The sequence below is a fragment of the Anoplolepis gracilipes genome, chromosome 2, assembly GCF_047496725.1.
Source record: "Anoplolepis gracilipes chromosome 2, ASM4749672v1, whole genome shotgun sequence".
NCBI lineage: Eukaryota > Metazoa > Arthropoda > Insecta > Hymenoptera > Formicidae > Anoplolepis > Anoplolepis gracilipes.
Window position 1 is genome coordinate 21700382 of NC_132971.1, and position 21989 is coordinate 21722370.

The window sequence follows — 21989 nt, forward strand, 5'->3', positions numbered from 1 at the left end:
TATATCTACACGTTACGTTTCAGATCATAAATAAGAAACCAAGACAACACTCGGTACAATAAAGTTTGTTTGCTGATGCACGATTAAACATTACACAACGCACGAGCAAACATTACCAATCATTTATCACACTCTCGATATATACATATATACATATATATATATATATATATATTGAAGGAAAAAAAATGTATATATTTCTGAAATTTTCAGCACACCAGTAAATATAAATTCTTCCGGTATCAAGCATCGGTGTACTTTCTCCCTCGATACCGAGTATCGGTAATTGATTCTGATACGACTCAACTACATATATACATATATACATATATAAATTTCATTCAAGTGACGAGAAGAGATGTTTCGATTGTGTATGTCCTCCCGCGTGCGAGGACACGCATGTGTTAACGTGCATATGCACGTTATTAGATGCTCCGTGCCAAGACGAGAAACGAGACGAGAGGGAAGAGAGGACAGTAGTCGGTAGTGCCCCAGTTGGGTATTGATCCGTGACAGTGGGAGGCGCTCGTTAGAGGTGGCTAGGTCGTAGGTCGCATGCGCGTTTCCACCGATGATTCCGTGTCGCCATCATCGACCCGCGGCCCGAGAGAAATAGAGCCGAATCGGTGAGAAACGCCAGAGAGAGAGAGAGAGAGAGAGAGAGAGAGAGAGAGGTGGGGAGGAGAGGGAGGAGGGATAGAAAAAGACGGAGGGTTGGGTAGGGAGAAACGAGGAAAGTGGAACAAAACGCGAAACGTGGGAATGAAAGAGAGGGACGGATAGCCATGGAAATTATCATCCGGTTATGCCCGAATGGTACGGTACCATCGGCTCAGTTGGCAAATATAATAGATCACCCTTTAAAACGCGCCGCAAGACTCTCGGAAAGTTTTTTTTAGGTGGTAGCAGGTGTAAAGGGGATTTAAACAGCCCCTGCGATGGAAAGTGGTAAGCTGTCGTTGAAATGGATCGAGATCAAAAGAGAAGACTTAATTTTATTCAATGTTTATGTAATCAGATATAATTGATATACGTTCCGAACATTCGATTACACTGATTAATCTCGCATAGTAAAATTTGAATCTTTTTATGAGGAATTAATTGAATGAAACACCCGAAGAAGAGGGGGTCCCAATGTGTTGGAAGCCGACCCTGGCGACGACACGCGACGTCGACCCGCATGCGGCGTCGCCGTCGTCGCGATTGCCGTCGACGCCGACGTCGCCGCCGGCGCCGCGGCGCGATCGTTGAAAGTTAATCCTTAATGACTCGAGTCAATGCCTCCCTCGATGTGGTGGCTTTAAAAGAAATATCGTGCGCTGGTTTCCTCCGCGAATCAATTCCAGCAATCTATTTCATTGTATCTAGCTAGAAAAGATTGAGAGAAGTAGGGTGGATATAGAATAAGTCATTTTTTTTTCATTCAACAACTAGATATTTTTCTTCAAATAAAAATGTCTACATTTTAGAATTTCGAATTATTATTATACATAAAACTTGAAAGCAAAAAAAAAAAAAAAAAAAAAAAATATAAAACATTTAAATTATTTTCACACACGAGATAAGATTGTCCTTCTCTTAAAAGATAGAAAATTTCGTGTATATAAAATTAATGTAATTTACCAAATATATAAATTGGTAGTGTTTTAGAAGGAAAAAAACCAACTCTTTTTACACAATCATAATAATTATTAAAATAAAAAAATAGATATTTTAAAATTATAAATTATTATAATATATGAAAGAAAGCAGAGAGAGAGAAAATAGTAAATATTTAAATATAAAACATTTTAAAATTATGTTCATAGAATATTTGTTACATCACACAGAATAAGATTTATTTCGCTCAAGAAAATATTTTGCTAATGTAGATAAATTTCTAGATGACTCAATTAAAATTTATCGCTAACTTTTTGTATCTGTTAGAATATTGTTTGTCACGTATAGAATTTATAGCAGCAATATTCTAGCGATACCTCTAGAAAATTTAGATCCCATTGCCAAATATTGATCACAAATATAATTGTCCTTGACAATAGGCCTTAAAAATAGGCATCGCGGACAAATTTCCTGTATAAATTACACTAATAGTACAAATATAAATTCTGTCTCTGTCATTTAAATTGATTAAGTGCAAAATATATGCAGTATCACGGTATTTGCTAATAATTCATTTGTTTCATTTAATTTTTTACACTTAGAAAATTTTTGTTAAAGTTACAAGATCATTTTCTTTGAGTGTTTCCTTTATTAAAAGATGATTGAGAAATTTTATGTATAAAGTATTAATGTACCAAATATGTAGGTAAATTTTAATTTTGTAGAAGAAACAAACAAATTCTATACGTCATCTTAATAATGTTTGGATGTTATTGGATTGCGTGGTACAAAATATAATTGTGTTTTATACAAAAGATTGTTTTCAAACTAAATAGAGAGCATCATATTACTTGGTAGTAAAATCAAATTGTTTTGTACACGGTTGTTTGTTACCGTGTGTACATATTACTTGGTATCAAAACATCTACGGTACGAAGGCGTATCACAAGGGCTACGTAACAAACGTGATCCCAGAAAGCGATCTAATCAAGAGCCGACGTGCTTTCCGTCACCAAAGCTCGACCACTTCCGCTTTTAGCGGGCCGCCGAGTCTGTTAACTCGCGTCGACTCGCGAATGATAGCGACCCGCGCAAATTTGCATTAGGTCGAAATCGGGTTCATCCTGCGTACTATACGTACGTTTGTACTTTGCATTACGTGTTGCATAAACGTTCACTATCAGTGAGAATAATATATTTCTCGGCATAATTTTAATATACAGAATCTTTTAAAAAACTTAAACACACAGATTTATTTTTTTATTAATTCTTGGATTAATCTCTAAAATGTATAAGAAATTTTTTTTACATAATTACAGATTCTACTCTGTGGAAAAACATGGAAAACTGTAATTCTCCGAGATTTTTTACATCTAGAAAAATCAGAAAATTCTCAGGGAATTTTTTAAAAATTCCCTCCTTGATAATTTTGCTCTTATATTATAAGCAATTGGCAATTTAGCGATAAGTCAAGTTGAGATTTGTGTTTAAAATATATATTATAAACGTATATCTATCTCTGTTTAAACATTTCAACGTCAACAAAATATTGAATATGCAATACATATTTTTTAATTGTAATTTTCAATGATAAAAGATGAAAATGTTACGCAAATGAAAAATGTTTACCTTACGAAAGTTATTCAATTTGTTTCAACACATTTAAAAAAAAAATCTAGCACTTGAACCTTGAATAACTCCATGTTGTTTCTTCGTATAAGAGAAAAGTATTAGAAAACACATACAATGTAGAAAAATTTATTTTAAAAAGTTGCACCAAAAATTTTTAAAATATTCTCTTTAGCTAAAACTTTGAGTACAAACCCTGAAAAATTAGAGAGATTTTTCAGAGAATTTTTTTTTGATTTTTCACAAAATTTTTGATTTGTAGATATCCTGTATTATAATTTTAAAATGAGCGCAGAGGAGGTTTAGTCTGACTGTGCTAATTTTTCGAAATTAAGTTGAGGAAATTTCCTCCATCTATCTCGAATTACGCTGACAAACTTTGTGCGAATTGTACGTGTAATTGTATGGACAATCAGCGAAGTGCGTATACGTGACCAAATTGCATAATCGTGACTTCCTCAATGACGAGGTGAGCGGGCGACGATGGACCAGAGATAATAATACCGTGAAATTGATCGTTTACAGTTTACATATACACGGTGGCCGCGACACCGGCAAACCGGACACGTAATGCACGGTCGGTGTTGTTTTTTTTTTCCTTTTTTTTTTTTATGAGCGTAACTACCGATTTGTCGACTCGTTGGTCTTTTATTTAATCGCCGTCCATAACGAGCCGTCGTGACAGAATTAACGACCGCGTGCAGCAATTGCACGCGTGTAAAGCACGTCACGAGTCTCGCGTTTCGTCAGTTAATCCATCCGGTACATACGTGAGAATATTGTCAGTTTTCATGGCCGACGATAGCGTGGAAGAATATTTTTATACAATAAACACTTTACATATATTACTAATATCCTTACGTAACATTCTTACGGGAAATAGTTTGAAGTATGGCCGTAGAAAGTAATGTACGGACTAAAATAGATAATGTATTTTTTCAACTTAATCATTTAATCTCTGTCCTTAGTTTTATTATTTTTCTATGATAATATATATTACGATATATGTAAATTATTTATTATATATATTATCTCATGTGCTAATTGATTTCGCAAATTTACTTTACGCCGTTCAAGATGTCTACTCCCTGGAAAAGCATGGAAAATCTGAGCGATTTCTTTTGTACTTAAAAAAATCAGAGAATTTTTCATGGAACTTTACTGAAACTCGAAAATTTTTTTTTTTTTTTTTTAAGTCTTTCTTTGATAATTTTAGTTTTAATACTTTTGATAATTTTAGTTTTAATACTTTTGATAATTTTATTTTTATTCCTTTGATAATTTTATTCTCATATTGTAAACAGTTGAGAACCAAATGAATTATATGTTTAAAATATATCTATTTTTATTTATATTCAATATCTTAACAAAATATTCAATATATAATACATATTCTTTATTGTAATTTTAAATGAGATAAAAAGATTTAGATGAAGTAAAAGAATGAAAATTGTATGCAAGTGAAAAATACTTATTTTATAAAAGTCATTCAATTTTTTCAATACATTTACAAATTTTGAAACTTTCGAGACTCTGTGTTTTTCTTTCTTTCGTATAGGGGAATAACATTAGAAAATGCATGCAATAAAATAATTTATTTTAGAAAATGACACCAAAATAATCTTCTAAAATATATTTTTTTGTTTGAAATTTTAAACAAAAATACCTGGATGATCAGGAAACTTTGAGACAATTTTTTACAAAATTTGAGTAGACATTCTAATTTGATTGAATGTAATACAGAATCTCATGAATAGTTGCAAGTAAATTAATATATCCACAACAAGTTTATAATGTATTCAAGAAAAAAAAACTCGATATTACAGCATTTTTCCTCCGAGCTTGAATAAATTACTTGATCTCGGAACTTTTTTTTTTTTTTTTTCTTTCTTATTTATTCGAAAATACATACGCAATTTCATATCCGCAGAGACAAAGGTTTCGCCGTTGATCGCGACTGTACCGTCGCGTGGGTTCTCGTAATCGCGATTACGGGACCCGATTACCATTGAGCATTGAGCATAGTGGACGCTGGCGAGCGTGTCTCCATTGAACCGGCAAATACTACCGGAAGCGGTCGTTATCCGAACGCGGTCGCGCCGAGGTCGCTCTTGAAAATCGGGCCTCTGTTCCGCCTCTGCACGTCTCTCTCACCGCGGTGTCACGTGTCGAATGCGCGCCGACCACGTGTCTCTCTCTCTTTCTCTCTCTCTCTCTCTCTCTCTCTCTCTCTCTCTCTCTCTTTCACGAGAAGGCCGCAATTGTAGCCGATACGACCGCGAGCGCTGTGGGAAAACTGGTCCATTCTGATCGACGATCTCGAGCAGTCGTCTGCTTTCAAAGTAACGTGTCTCAAATTTCGAATGGAAAGTTTCAGACGTATGTAATTTGCATACTGACCTCTCGATTCGCTCATTTAATAGGTCTTAAAGATGTTCAAGAGGAGGAGTGGCAGTAGTAGGAGTCTCATTGATTTTGTGAGATTTTACTTCCGCGAGAGACACACAGATACACACGTGCATTATTATTTTAAATCATATATAATTTTCCCATACATATATTTTTATAATCTATATTTATTTATTTTCACCATTTGTATTTTGTTGTATCACCCGCATGATGTATTTATGATTTTTTTATCGCCCATTTTTTTACAGCAGCATGGCCGCTCAGACTCATACAGGGTCGCCACGTTACCCAACATTCGCGACGACAACAAAACCGCAGATGGGATGTATAAGGTATATTCAGAGGTGCAGACTCTACGTCCACGCACGATTTCTACATAATTTATATTTCCGGGTCTGGATCTACGCTTCTTCTTCTCTCGATCAGCGGGCGGGATGAACGGAAACGTTTCTCTTGCTCTCTATCCCTCTATCTGTCTTCTCTCTCTCTCTCTCTCTCTCTCTCTCTCTCTCTCTCTCTCTCTCTCTCTCTCTCTTTGTCTTTTTTTTTCTATTTCTTCCTTTCTCACTTTCTTTATTTTGATCTTTGTAATTTCATCGTTTCTTCCTTCTCCTCGAGGTAACAACGTTCTATTTGTCGTAACGCTTCTCTTTAACTATGCTTCGACGATAAATCTCTTTGAAGGTGATTTTCTCTTTTATCCTTCACCATTTCCGGATCCTTATCATTTATGGCGCCACATTCTCGTTTTAATATCAGTTATCGTAATCACCTTAACGCATGTTAAAAGACCTCTGCTTCTTCAGGCTTCGTTTGCGACAACATTTTAATCGCGTTTTAATTACTTGACGAGAATAGAAACATTCTTTCAAGAAAATGTTTTTGTTCAATGGTTCGATGGATCGAGATAAGATTGCACTATATATTTGTTGCGCTTTACATTAAAAAAAAAAAAAAAAAAAAAAAATTTGTGTTCAATTTCTCGCGAATAATCTATGTACACGTTTTATCATAGGTTTGCTCGACCTCTGAATTTTCGCGCTTACTCATCAATTATTTTCGCTGATGTCGCATGACGTTCGCGCTCAGCGTTCCTCTCATTCTAGTAGTGCAATCCTATCTCGTCTTACGGTATACAAGATATGATTACAACTTACTCGGTTCACCTCGTTTCTCGGAGATATCGTTGCAATCGATCTTCTCTGCTGCAAAAGCCTGTCCTCATTCGTCAGTGGGTCTTAATCCTGTAATTCGACGCGCTTTGATAATCTTCTTCTACTTGGTCAGTTGTCCGAGTACATTCCGATCAACGCGCCAGTGTAATCGCTTTGGGGCTTTGTAATTATAGCTTGATTAAGATTTTGCGTGTGCGTATACACACGCGCGGCGTCGATGTGACGAATCGATTGTCGGGAACGAATCTCTTCGATAACACACCCTCTTGCTTTCTGTTTCCTATTAACAGTCGCGGCGGAAGAACCCAAAGCAGCGGAGGGGGGACAACCTAGATGACCTGAAGCAGGAGTTGGACATTGACTTCCACAAAATCTCACCCGAGGAACTGTATCAAAGATTTCAGACGCACCCCGAAAACGTAAGTAACGTAATCAGGTAGTAAGATGATATAAATGGAAAAATTATAGCGCACATTGATCGAGGTTTATCGACACAGCTTTAGTATCGAGATGATGAAAAGAAAATTTTTGTTTTTTTTTTTTTTTTTTAATTAAAATGAATATTAGATTGATTTGGCGCTAAAGAATGTTGGATAAGAGATTGATAAGAGAAATAAAAGGAAAAAAAAATGTAACAAAACAGGGCCTCAGCCACGCGAAAGCAAAAGAGAACCTGGAGAGGGATGGGCCGAACGCCCTGACGCCGCCGAAGCAGACTCCGGAATGGGTGAAGTTCTGTAAAAATCTGTTCGGCGGTTTCGCCCTCCTATTGTGGATCGGCGCGATTCTCTGCTTCATCGCGTACTCAATTCAGGCCACGACCAGCGAGGACCCGAACGACGACAATCTCTACCTGGGCATCGTCCTCGCGGCGGTGGTGATAGTGACGGGTATATTCTCGTACTACCAGGAGAGCAAGTCGAGCAAGATCATGGAGTCGTTCAAGAACATGGTGCCGCAATTCGCCACCGTGATCCGGGAGGGTGAAAAGCTCACCTTACGGGCGGAGGATCTCGTGCTCGGCGACGTCGTCGACGTCAAGTTCGGCGATCGGATACCGGCCGACATCAGGATCATCGAGTCTCGCGGATTCAAAGTGGACAACAGCTCGCTGACGGGCGAATCCGAACCGCAATCGAGGTCGCCCGAGTTCACGAACGAAAATCCGCTCGAAACAAAGAATCTCGCATTCTTCTCGACGAATGCGGTCGAAGGCACGGCTAAGGGTGTGGTGATTTGCTGTGGCGATCAAACGGTGATGGGAAGGATCGCGGGGCTCGCATCCGGCCTTGACACCGGCGAAACGCCGATCGCCAAGGAGATACACCATTTTATACACCTAATCACTGGTGTCGCTGTCTTCCTCGGCGTCACATTCTTTGTCATAGCTTTTATTCTGGGTTATCATTGGCTCGACGCCGTCATCTTCCTAATCGGTATTATCGTCGCGAATGTACCGGAGGGCCTTCTCGCTACCGTGACTGTGTGCCTCACTCTGACCGCCAAGCGAATGGCTTCGAAGAACTGCCTGGTGAAGAATCTCGAGGCTGTGGAGACCCTGGGCTCAACCTCGACTATCTGCTCGGATAAAACGGGAACTCTTACCCAGAATCGTATGACGGTGGCGCACATGTGGTTCGACAATCAGATTATCGATGCCGACACCACGGAGGATCAATCCGGCTTACAATACGACCGTACCAGTCCCGGATTCAAGGCGCTAGCCAAGATTGCGGCCTTGTGCAATCGCGCCGAGTTCAAGCCGGGTCAAGAAGGTGAACCGATTCTGAAGCGAGAAGTAAACGGCGATGCCTCCGAGGCCGCGCTGCTCAAGTGTATGGAACTTGCATTGGGTGATGTTATGGGCATTAGAAAACGTAACAAGAAGGTCTGCGAGATCCCTTTCAATTCCACTAACAAATATCAAGTGTCCATACACGAATCGGACGATCCTAACGATACTAGGTATCTTTTGGTGATGAAGGGCGCTCCCGAAAGGATTCTCGACAGATGCTCGACAATATTTATTGGCGGCAAAGAGAAGGTAATTTTTCTTGGTACATTACCTATCCATCTATTTCTCTCTCTCTCTCTCTCTCTCTCTCTCTCTCTCTCTCTCTCTCTCTCTCTCTCTCTCTCTCTCTCTCTCTCTCTCTCTCTCTCTCTCTCTTTCGTTTACATTTTCTATACTCATCCATATCTTTGCAGGTTCTTGACGAAGAGATGAAAGAGGCATTCAATAACGCGTATTTGGAATTGGGCGGACTCGGTGAACGAGTACTCGGCTTCTGTGATTACACACTGCCGTCCGACAAGTTCCCGGTCGGCTTCAAGTTCAACGCCGACGATCCCAACTTCCCGGTTGACGGGCTCCGCTTCGTGGGCCTGATGTCTATGATCGATCCGCCGCGGGCAGCGGTGCCCGATGCGGTCGCCAAGTGCCGTTCCGCCGGCATCAAGGTCATCATGGTTACCGGTGACCATCCGATCACTGCCAAAGCCATTGCCAAATCAGTCGGCATCATCTCTGAAGGCATGTATATATATATATATATATATATATATATATATATACAGATGCATTTTGTACGCTGTTATCGTATCGATATATCAGCTTAACAGCGCGATAACAGCTGTCAGATGACGTTTGAGAGATTAGATATCCCGGTTGCAGTATCTCCGAGACCTCGTTCGTCGCTCTCGATTATGATGCTTTTATGAGTTTAATCTCTTAATGAGACGTAATTTCAGATAATAGGCCGCGCTTAAGATTTACGACGATCCTATTTACACATGGAACTTGGGGCGGTTTTATTGGAAGATATGCAAAGTTTACGTTGTAAAAAGGATGCGACGTAATAACGTGTCCAGTTATTTAATTGACGACAATATATATTTTACAACTACTCTATCTATCTTTAGCGCATAGCAACAGTGTCTCTCTTTAGGATAATATACAAGGAATTTATCGAATTTCGTCGGTCATTAAAGTTTGCAAATTCCGTGCAGTATTTTTACAAAAAGAAAGCTAAAAATCCAATGATGATGATATAGTTGTCTAATATTACTACACGGAAATGATATAAAAAATGATGAGTTTTTATTTTAATTGAAGTTGCGCCATTCAATTTCGAACAGCATCGAATAATCTTCCGTTCAGATTTTTAATTGTTGTCTTTTGCAATTGCTCGAGTTAACGCTATTGTTTTTTTTCTTCTTTTTTTTTTCCTTTTTTTTTTTACATATTAGGTAATGAGACCGTTGAGGATATTGCGCAACGGTTGAATATCCCGGTATCCGAAGTAAATCCTCGCGAGGCTAAAGCCGCGGTCATCCACGGAACCGAACTCAGGGAACTCAACTCCGACCAATTGGACGAGATTCTCAGGTACCACACCGAAATTGTGTTCGCCCGTACCTCGCCTCAGCAAAAGCTCATCATTGTCGAAGGCTGCCAACGGATGGGCGCGATTGTCGCCGTAACTGGTAAGTTGTACTCTCAGATAAAAAAAATGTTTTACTTTGCGCCGCATTATGAAACAATGGTTGACGTAATAGTACGCCAAAAGATCTTTTTTAATTAAGTTAATTGATTAATTGTCGCAACATGAAATTTATATATAATTGTAGCATAATAATTATACGTATATAATTGACAGCGCGCCTAGTGTCGTATAATTATTTATAATTACATATAATAATTATTTATAATTACACGACACAGTGTTGAAATATTTATTTACACGTTTAATGTATGTACAGGCGACGGTGTGAATGACTCGCCCGCTCTGAAGAAGGCCGACATTGGTGTCGCTATGGGCATTGCCGGTTCGGACGTCTCCAAACAAGCGGCCGACATGATCCTACTCGACGACAACTTTGCCTCGATCGTGACAGGAGTGGAAGAGGGTCGTTTGATCTTCGACAACCTGAAGAAATCTATCGCTTACACTCTGACTTCGAACATACCCGAAATCTCGCCTTTCCTGGCGTTTATCCTCTGCGATATTCCTCTGCCACTGGGTACCGTCACCATTCTCTGTATCGATCTGGGAACCGACATGGTGAGTTATTACGTAATGTCGTACGGAAACGACAGATTGAAGTCGAGTGACGACATTTCGAAGAGATGCTCATGTTTCGCGAAAAGCTCTTCCAAAGTCGCTACTCGATCTTCTTTTTATTGGTTAATTGAATTATTTCAGCATTTGCGTCGTCCATCATGATGTAATAGCTTATAGTCACGAAGGCACAGCACTGTTTCTCAAAGATACCAACGATCTTTGACATTTACAATGATTGATAGGTACCAGCGTGATACGTGTGGAGTACCGCGCCTGATATGAAGACTGTGCGACATAAATCTATAGTTTCTCAAAAATGCATACGACAATATTGTTTTTCTTTATAGATGGATGTATTTTTCAAAGGCAAAGAATCGAGGCAGGTTGCAGTTGATCGATTAATGGACAACAATCTATAGATTCGTCGATTAAATCTCTTTTATAATCTTTATACTTTTCTTTCCTTTCTTTCTCTCTCTCTCTCTCTCTCTCTCTCTCTCTCTCTCTCTTTCTCTCTCTCTCTCTCTCTCTCTCTCTCTCTCTCTCTCTTTCTTTTAGATCAATCGCTGGTGGAACCAAATCGAGCATATTATAGACAAGTTATCTTTCAGGAATTTTAAATGAAAAAATGGATATAATGCGTTGCAATTCGAGGAATACATTTTTTTTTTTTTTTTTTTTACTAGATTAGGGAATAGAAATTTACCGTAGATACCCTCATGGTTTAAAAAATTTCTTTCCAGGAACTATTTTATCTCTGCAAAAAGCTATTTAATACCGCGAATTTCCTTTGAGTCCCTTTATATCTCCTATAATCAGTTCCTCAATCGATTTAGTTTCTTTATTTTTGAGTTAATTATCTTCTGTTTATTCTCTATGCTTCATCGTAAGTGTAAGAATGCTGTCGATATCACACAAGTCGATCACTGTAATATCAATTTATTAGGATTAATTTTATATTAAAATAATCTGTATATATATGGCCAGATTAGATAATAATAATTGTATTTTTATCAAGATACTCGAGATATATTCGAGATTACATATCTATGTCAGCATTCTTACTTCAACATCATCGGAAGACATACTCGTTATCTAATTGTTGGCGTTGTTACTGAGCTCTTTGATAATGTGACATCAGGTACCCGCCATTTCGTTAGCCTACGAGGAGGCAGAGAGCGATATTATGAAGCGACAACCACGAAACCCCTTCACTGACAAGCTAGTTAACGAAAGGTAAAACACATCTACAACATACAACGAAATATTGACAAGCTACATACAGATTTTCTAGTACGAAAGAGTCATCGGTGATGATATCCTGTATTTTCGAAGTCTCTTCTCGGATTGATTAAAAATATATGTATCGATAAAACTTTTACAGTGTTTATTTTTCACGCAAAAGATTACTTGTTTAAGCATTTAAATGGAATAGAGCTTCGAGAATTCAATTACACGGCGATCGCTCTCTCTCATTCTATTGGCTATATACTTCTTTTTTATTTTTCTTTTGGCGATTTTAGTAGTTAGTTGATTCAATCTTCTATCTTGTACTTTGACACAAAATACGACGTGGACATTTTTGGTTCGCGTCTCTTTCTCGAGTCTCTCTCGTTGTTCGAAACCCACGTGCTGCGACAGGAACTGTCAACTAGGTAACGATTCGCGGGCAAATTGATATCCCTCTCTTCCGATCATTCGTTTATTCGCTATCGAGTGATATTCGTCAACTCTTTCGAACATTCTCTTTTCAAGTAGAAAGAAGCTAATTTATTCTTTCGTTTTTCTTTTCCCCTTTAAACTGCAAACTATACCTTGGTCATTATCGCCAAGGTCGTTCGATAACGTTCACGCGATGTAGGGATTAATTTGCCAAGCCTGTCGCTATCGAGTTGTCGAGTCGAACACGCTAGGACAAAATGCGGATAAGGTAACAGTGATGGGATATGGTGCACGCAGATGCAACACTTGAACGGGTGTTTGGTTGCTGGGACACGCGAGCTTTACTTTTCAGTCTCCGATCTCTCCTCTCTATTCGTATATTCTATACTCGCTCTAACAATAAGCTGGATTGAATCTCGTTAGACGCTTGCTCGTCCGCGGTTTTCGTCCTTTTGCCTTAGTTATTTGTCGGAATAGCTTGTATTCCTACAGAGAAGATGTTATTCCCTTATCTTGACATAACAAGACGAACTCGTAATAGTCTGTTTAGTATATATATATATATATATATATATATATATATATATATATATTTTTTTTTTTTTTTTTTGGTATATATTATGTATAATATATGCATTGTCACGAGACGATTGAATTGCGAGACGGGCAAACGCAAATTTTTCCTTGCCGAGAAATTTTCTCTTTCTTTTATATCGACGGTCACAAGCGCTTCCATCACCATGATCCTTGATCGTATTAGTGTTATTTCGTTACGCGCCGAAGGTAAGCCAATCTCTTATTGTAAAGCCTCTCTTTCTCTCTCTCTTCTCTCTTCTCTCTCTCTCTTCCTCTATATATACATACATATATCTTTCTCTTTCTCATTCTTTTTATATATAAATATCTATTACTTATACTATCTCTAGTTTTATTCTCTTCGAAAGTTCCTCGTCGTTGTTTTATAATTCCTCGCTGCAGTCGTCATCCTGTCGTGGTCTGCCACTGGCTTGAGGTGTATATGGGTTGCTGAGACGTCCACAAGACATAGACAAGCATCGTTGTGAGAACTCGCATGTGTGATCGTTTCCTTTGATATTTTACTTATCGCCTCTTTTTCTTATTCAAAACGGCATTTATATCTCTTTTACCGCCACATTCCCATCTCCCGTCTTTCTCCATCTTTTCTTTCGCGTGCGTGCACGCTCTTTCTCTCTTTCTCTTATGTACGAATATATAGGACATCTATCTCTATTCTCTATATTTTTTTTTTTTTTTTTTTTTTTTTTTTTTTTTTTAACCATACCATCCTTCGCGCTTTATCGCCATCAGTTTTTTTTTTTTTTTTTTTTTTAGCCTTCCTCTTTAAATCGCGACACAGGCATCGTAAATGCAAGGGGCACCTATATATTGTGTTGTGAATATTGTGTGGTGTTTATATCGTAAATGTGCAACTCAATTTGTTAATTCTTGATCGTTTGTGATCCTGCTTCGCGTCGTCATCGATACCGAATGAAAAATACTCAAGCAATATAGAGAGTGAAGAGTTTTGTATATTCCGAAAGCTCGAAAATGTTCTCTCGTAGATTAAACGGTAGTACTCTTTTTTCTCTCCTCCTTTTTTTTCCTTCGTAAATATACTACTGTAGAATAGCGTTATTTGATAGAATAGAATTGTCATTCGTACGTCGGTTTGTGCGTAGAAACGTGATATACTTTTCCCTTCTTTTTCTCTCTTTCTCTCTCTCTCTCTCTCTCTCTTTCTTCCTCGTTCTTCTTCTCTATCTTATCTGTCTACCTTCATTGTTCCTGGCTTGCCTCTATTGCCTCGGGCCAGGTTTTATCGTTGCTGCGCCTCGCTCGGAAAAATGAAATTCTTTTCAACTTGGAATTGGTTCATATTCGCTTGGTGAAAATCCATCCGATAGCTTAATATTACGGAGTGCACATGTAAATGAACAAGGACTTAAATTATTATAAGCCATTTTATTTAGATATTTTTATTTATTTATTGTGTTATACACATTTGACTTTAATGAAACTTTTACGCAACGAAAAAAAAAAAAAAAAAAGTATATTATATATCAGCTAAATCACAGCGATTGAATCGATGGATGCAAAACGGTAAGATTTGTTGCGTGATTATATACCTAACGTGCATTTCATATTTTTTCCATTTTTCTCTCTCCATTTTTCTTTCGTGACCTCTTTCTCCCTTTATTTATTTATTTATTTTTTTTTTTTTTCTAGAATTTGTCTAGATTTTTCTTAGAGAGAAGAAAAGCTATGCATCAGATTCTGCATCAAGCGATTCACTTTCTTCCTTTCTCATTAATCTCGCAATCGAGCAACGATCGTTCCTTAATCATTTCGTAATTCAGTGAAAAGCAAGTTTCGTCGACGAAATCGCTTAAGGGTAGACGGGGCGAAGGAGGACTCTTGTTCTAAGAAGAACACGCTTCGGTGATAAGATTAACAAATGTTTCGCATTAAAGTCGACGAAACTTCAATTTAATCAGCTAGTTGAATTCTAATCGATCTTACACGTACATTATATCGCACTCCTGGAAGAACATTACTGCAAATCAAAAATTGAAATCTCACTTTGAAAGCGCGTATTTTTATCCTTAGGATAGTTTGACAGCATGTCATATTTTCGCTTAAGTTTACGTATTTTACGTACTTGGTTCATTTTGAGACTTTAACATAATAGCGTTCCATAATTACCTCATAAAGATGAGAGGACAAAATTGTATCCTTTTCGAGTTGTAGCAGTCTTCTTGCGGGAGTAGTCTGTATTACGTATATATAGACATGTGTGTACACATATATATATATATATATATATATTTATATATATATGTATATTTACATATTAATCTTTGATGCTCAGTAATTATTATCATTATTATTCTTGTCCTGGTCTATATTATACTAGTCTTATTATTATCATTACTACAACCACAAGCCAGCATCGTTACTTATATAGTTACTGAATTTTTACTGCCATTACTGTTTTATCTACTATATATCACAGCTGCCGCCGCTGCTACTATTACTATTACTCTATATTACTATTATACTATTACTATACTTACTACTATTTATACTATACCGTTTGTTCTACTTGCCACCATATATCACCGCCAAAAAGAGAAAGACACTTTTGTACATTTTTGAGCGTCATGAACTTTTTCTTGCAGTTTTTTATTCTTTACAGTCCTCTCACGTTTTATTCTGTAATGCGCTGCCTACTGCCGCTGCCTACTCTACCCACTCTGCAACTGGCAACTTTCTAATGGGCGCTGAAAACGACTGATATACATGTGCAAAAAACGACAATTGCTAAAGGGGAAACTGGGGGATTTATATGGATATATTAATTAAAGAAACGTGGGAAAATTGCTGCGGTGGTAGTAGCCCCCTGGTGTGTTATCGCACGCGCTATTCTTTCGTTTGGGAATGATTGGATGACTTGTCGTTTCGGTAACGAGCCTTTTATAGAGACGAGACTGCATCAGGGGGTTTCGCCACCGCGATACTAACGGAAACAATGTTCGAGATTGTACTCGAAGTGCATGAAAGAGAAGAGATCTTTCTCATCCGAGTCTCAAGAAACTGCTCGATGAAACACGCATTTATTTTATTCGTTCGTTTTTTGTTTAATTTGCTTCTTAGATTGGCAGGCTATACATATATAGGTTCGAAATTTTTTTTCTCCTTATTTTCATTAGAGTTGTATATGAATTTTTAGAATTGATTAGCGCACAACTTGAAGGAATTTTCGAAACACGATTCAAGTTGCTGTATAACGTTGGAAGCATCGCAAGGCTTTTACCTTTCACCTTTTACATCGTGGAACATCGAGCACCGCTCCAGATGATTTATTCAGTCAAAAAGTTGGAGAGCCGGGTGAGAACGATTGGAGATTCGCAAACACGAGGACGTTGAAAGGAGAACAAGGAGGAGGTTCACGTGTGCGCGTGTAATTTCACTCGTGACTTTTCTTTTTCCACTTGCATCAAATTTAACACCATCTCAACGACTTTTCTTTTCTTCTACCGTCGATTGTTCTCCGGACTGTCAGTCTAAACGCAGCGCTAATCCGATGCACAGATACACCCGCTACGGAAAGCTCCGCAGGTTTTCTCTCTTTCTGCTATACACTTTAACGCAATTTTACGGCACAATTTTCTAACGCAATTTTTTAACAGCAAGAGGCAAGAGCGAACCTTAATCTTAGGATAGGCTGCGTTTAGTGGAAAAAAAAAAAAAAAAACAAACAAAAATGCCGGTCGTGACGATTACAGTTCTCTCCAGGAGAAAATAATTTCCGTACGACGCACTGAGCTCTATAACATACCGGAGCGAGCCTTCCCTGTTTCAAACAAAGGACATTGTGTCCGCAAATTAGAGGGGGACACATGTAGCAGTGGTTGGATCTCTGTGTCTTTTTAGCAAAGATATTATAATAATTCTAACTAATCAGTGAATCGCTGAGACAAAGAAAACTAGCCCACCATTATATATATATATATATATATATATATATATATCTGTCCTTTTCGGCTGATGGGACACCCCTCCCCCCTCCCCCCCACCCCACTTGTTGAAGGCTCGCTCCAGTATGTTATAGAGCTCAGTGCGTACGACACTCTTTGAAATCATGAATCTCCGAGGAGATGGAAAAGAATTGGAATGAAAAGGTCAACGTTAACACACATATACACGCGTATATGTGATGGACTTGTGCAATCTCCAAATCTCTCTCTTTCGCTCGCACTGCGTGTACATGGACATTTTATCAGGAGGGAATGTATGTGTGCATAAAATGTAATAGTACGATAATGCGGTTACAATTATATCTCTCCCATATAACTTCTTTGTAATGCGGGTGGGGGAGGGGGTAATTAGTACACTTTCTAATCAATGGTGGATGGCAGGTGCCGGCCATCTCGCTAGCCTACGAGGCACCGGAGTCGGACATTATGAAACGGCAGCCACGCGATCCTTACAGAGACAATCTTGTCAACCGAAGGTGGGTCTCCCAATTACCCACCTACCGAAAGAAAAAACCAACAGAAACCTATTTGCAAAACCTATTGCACTAACATCCGTATCATATCAAGACTAATTTCAACACACACACATTTTTATTCACATTTTTATCGCATCCATCTGTTTTACACACACACACACACACACACACACACACACACACACACACACACACACACACACACACACACACACACACACATATTCACTGTCACAACGCACAGACAGACAATACCCGTCGGGACGGTCAAACCTGATTAATCCTTTGCCTGGCAAGTAGAGAGAGACCTGAAATAACTTAACCGAGAACGCAAATTTGACTGCCAGTGCATGCGCGAACGTTAATGTTGCCTGACACACTTGTCTAACGATTGACGATAGATTAGAAAAGGTTGACTAACCGACTGATTAGAATAATAAAGCTGAGCAAAGGATTAATAAACTCGTATAATATTTTGTTATGTGGCGATAAATATGAATTTTGAAATTAACAGTATATATGTGTAACGTTATATTTTTAATAACGATTGACTACTCCGACGAGGCTGATCTTACACAATATACGCGCAATATACAGCAATATGTATCTCGCGAACCAAGTTGGAAGTAATCTCAGTTTGTCCCAGGATTGTGTACAATAGATGGTACTCTATTCATGCCCTGATACACACTTCTCGGCTATTGTGCGATTTCAACTTGGATCGCGATCTTTACACACCAACAAACACTTAACAGAGTGTCTACTTAACTTTGATGCTGAATCTGCAGTTTATCCTCGTCATTTTCTCTCGTAATTTCGTTTCTTCATATACATCATATACATATATCTTTAAAGAAGAAAGTTATTTTAAAATTGATAAAGTTTCCCGAAAATGTATTCATAAAACGATGAGAATATCTCAACTTTTCCTTTCCAAGGACTCCGAGTCCTACATTAAATCTCGGTAGACACTCTGCAGAGAAATGACATTTGACTCTATTAGGAATTTAGTTGATTAGCATAGAGCACAAAGCAAGTTTTTAATCTATAGAGAAAAGTCTATAGTTATCAGATGTTGAGAATGCCGAATGCTTTTTTTTAGAATTTCACACTTAGAGTCTGTCACCCCGGTCAATAAACTAACACACACGCTGCGATCTAATCGTTTAGCTTTCAACTATCTACGTGTTATTTTTTCTATTAGTCGTTGCACTAGGTGTATGCGCGCGAATCGCGGGCAAATTCCAATCAGAATTCACCGAAAACTTCACCAATACTGTGCTGTCAATAATTGATTATATTATATATATATATATATATATACATATACATAGAATTAATTATTTCATAGAACATAGATAATGTTCGGAATCTAGGATAATTGAATATCTCAAATAATTGAAATGTGGGAAAATTCTATCGATATTGACAGCATCAAATTCTAATCTACCGGTTATTTTATTCGATGGATACACATACACACACGCACATCTGTTTCTGGAAATTTTATTTTATAATAAAATATGTCAAAGTACAAACATTTTTTTTTAATATAAAAATAAGTATATTTTTCTTTTTCATATATAATTTTTTTTCTTTTTTTTTTAATAAATATAACTAAGAATAAGATTCCTAATTTTTATGGTATATTACAAATTCTGTGTATTCATCTTGCATAAATTTTATTAAAAAAAATAACATTTCCAGATGTGAGTTTGATAGACTTATATGGTAAACCGAAAATTAACATTGTCGGAAAAATTTGCCGGAAAAACGGCGAATTCGTGACTATATAGCGATCGACGATTTTTCTGCAAAAATGCACGTTTTATCTCAACTGTTTTCTTCTTTGCTGTCTTCAATCTTTTTTTCTTTTTTTTTCTTTTTTTTTTTCTTTAAACACTTCTCATCGAGGATGGAGAGCACAAAACTCCGGTGTCGGTCGCCGTGAGCAGCATTTGAAAACGATACGCACTGCTTGAGCGCAATCTCTTTCTCAGCGCCGAATGACGCGATCTATGATCTTGGATCGCGATCGCGATCGCGATCTCCGTCTCGTTGGCGCTTTACCGCCTACCCCTACGTCTCGACGTCGGGAAATTTTAATACCGCTCTACAGCTCTTCTCCCTATATTTGACACTTTGAATCTGCCGAACACGCTTGCGCGAACGCTAACTCGCTTAAAGCTACAGGCTCTTCTCCTCTCCGTCTGACTGTGCTTCCCGGACACTGACGAGTCGGCCACTAAACCGTCCGGTTCAACTAACTATGACTGCTAAATCGTCGCATGCGACTCGCTTCCAAACTCAACTCTGCGCACAAATATTTTCTCGTTGCATGCATCTCACAATCGCTTTGGTGGTCGCAATTCACATTGATTGATAATTCAGTAGTAATTTTTCGTTTAGAGAGTTTAGTGCAACTTTAATTACAGATGCAATAAGAGGAGCAAACAGACACAAAATTACACTATGATTGTTCGATTCCGTACGATAATCTGGCTTAACGATCAATTTTCCTTGTAGAATTTAACTTGTGCGACTTATAAAAGTCTAAAAACAGATAAACATTTATTTCCATTTCTTCACAACTTTATCCGAATTAGACCGCATTAGATTGCTTTGGGCAATCCTTTAATTAGATTATTAGTAACTATAACATTATATTAGATCGATATCGTATGATGGAAAGATTCTCTAATAGCCAGAATCATAATGAATCGAGACATTTGGAACAAGAGTAGATGAAATCTTGTAAGCTCCACTTTAAATACAAAGTCACGTTTATAAAGTATCTTTAGATAGTATTGCGGACTCACTATCGGTTCATCTTCTTGCTTTGATTATAATATAAAATACTTGTATGCCAGCCAGTAAATCGCTTTGATATTAATGCTAACTCTCAACGGGCTGGAAACGTGCGCGGGGTAAGCTTTGGTAGCGCGAGGTAACTATGGGAAATGGGCAGCTTCGATGTTGACCGATGCAAAAGTCTCACGTACAGCTTGCCACCGTGAGAACCGGCAAGCGACAACTATGTCTGTCTGTCTGTCTGTCTATCTGATTTATCTGTCTGTCTCTGTCCGTATTCGCTCTATGTGGCATGCATCTCACTGTCGAGAACCGATCGTTAACCGTCCGCCTATTGTGTCGGTAAGTAATCTGCATTTTGCTCTTAACCGGTGACTATGGCTTCCGTTAACTTACTTTAACACAAACTTTGACTATTAGAAGTAACACCAAAGTCGGACGATCGATGGCAAATGCTTCCTGGGATCTCGAGGATCCTGAAACGCACCGTGTTTGTCGACCTAAAAAGGTCTCCCTACCGAGAGCGGTCGAAAAAGGAAAAGTTTCTCGAATAAATGTAGCGCAAAAGCCACTTTCAATCAAAAGACTCTGCATTTAATATGTATATGCTTTATCAAAAGTTGGAGGAAACCTTGAAAATTTTAAATTTTAGTTTTTTTTTTTTTTTTTTTTTTTTTTTTGAAAAAGTCTTTGGAAAAAGTCGATTACAGATTAGCGTTAAATTCTCCATTTTAAATATTAATATCAAAGTCTTATTATCGAGAATCGCTCTCGGCTGAAATGTGTCGTGTTATCACGGTGAAAAGTAAAGATTCCTCGAAATTTAACAGCAAAGAACGTCATTGGTCTCCTGAAAGGAGAATGCTCTTCAATGAATCTATCTGTATTTAGGCTTATTTCGATGGCATACGGTCAAATCGGTATGATCCAAGCCGCGGCTGGCTTCTTCGTCTACTTTGTCATTATGGCTGAAAACGGATTCCTGCCCCTATATCTGTTTGGCATCCGGAAGCAATGGGACTCTAAGGCTATCAACGATCTAACCGACAGCTACGGTCAGGAATGGGTAAGTGATATCAAAGAAAAAAATTCTCTCGTACGAAAACACTCTTGAGATTTAATTTTCCGCAAATTTATTCTTTTTTGTCAATAAAAAAAGATAATAAAAAAAGACACATCGTTATAAATAAAATAAAAATTTAATTCAACTTTTAATTATATTCTAAATATTAAATTTTAATTTTAATTTTTCTTGACATATTCATACATGTATTAAAGAGATCTATAGTTGATGATGTAAATTTATTTCTTGCCAAAAAAAAAAAAAAAAAAAAAAAAAAACAGACTTATAGAGACCGCAAAACGCTGGAGTTCACCTGCCATACAGCTTTCTTCGTATCGATTGTAATTGTGCAATGGGCTGATCTGATCGTCTGCAAAACGCGCCGCAACTCGATTATTCACCAAGGAATGAGAAATTGGGCTCTGAACTTTGGCCTGGTGTTTGAGACCGCTCTCGCTGCGTTCCTAAGTTACACGCCCGGTATGGACAAGGGTCTTCGTATGTTCCCACTCAAGTATGTATTATTTTCATCTTTGTATCTC

At 37.9% G+C, this 21989-nt stretch overlaps 1 protein-coding gene across 9 annotated transcripts in view; it reads left to right on the top strand.

The window, feature by feature from the left end:
* The window catches only part of Atpalpha (sodium/potassium-transporting ATPase subunit alpha), a 72180-nt gene that overhangs the window by 44104 nt on the left and 6087 nt on the right, over nucleotides 1-21989 (top strand). For 3 of the 9 annotated variants that reach the window (XM_072911198.1, XM_072911201.1, XM_072911203.1), the window contains exons 2-10: nucleotides 5886-5969; nucleotides 7103-7231; nucleotides 7456-8856; nucleotides 9021-9345; nucleotides 10062-10298; nucleotides 10575-10876; nucleotides 12018-12112; nucleotides 21276-21450; nucleotides 21729-21961. In XM_072911198.1, the coding sequence (XP_072767299.1) occupies nucleotides 5886-5969; nucleotides 7103-7231; nucleotides 7456-8856; nucleotides 9021-9345; nucleotides 10062-10298; nucleotides 10575-10876; nucleotides 12018-12112; nucleotides 21276-21450; nucleotides 21729-21961 (2981 nt within the window). Of the gene's footprint in view, nucleotides 1-5885; nucleotides 5970-7102; nucleotides 7232-7455; nucleotides 8857-9020; nucleotides 9346-10061; nucleotides 10299-10574; nucleotides 10877-12017; nucleotides 12113-17478; nucleotides 17574-21275; nucleotides 21451-21728; nucleotides 21962-21989 lie in introns of all 9 variants that reach the window. The other 6 variants (XM_072911204.1, XM_072911205.1, XM_072911206.1 and 3 more) reach the window with 3 other exon arrangements.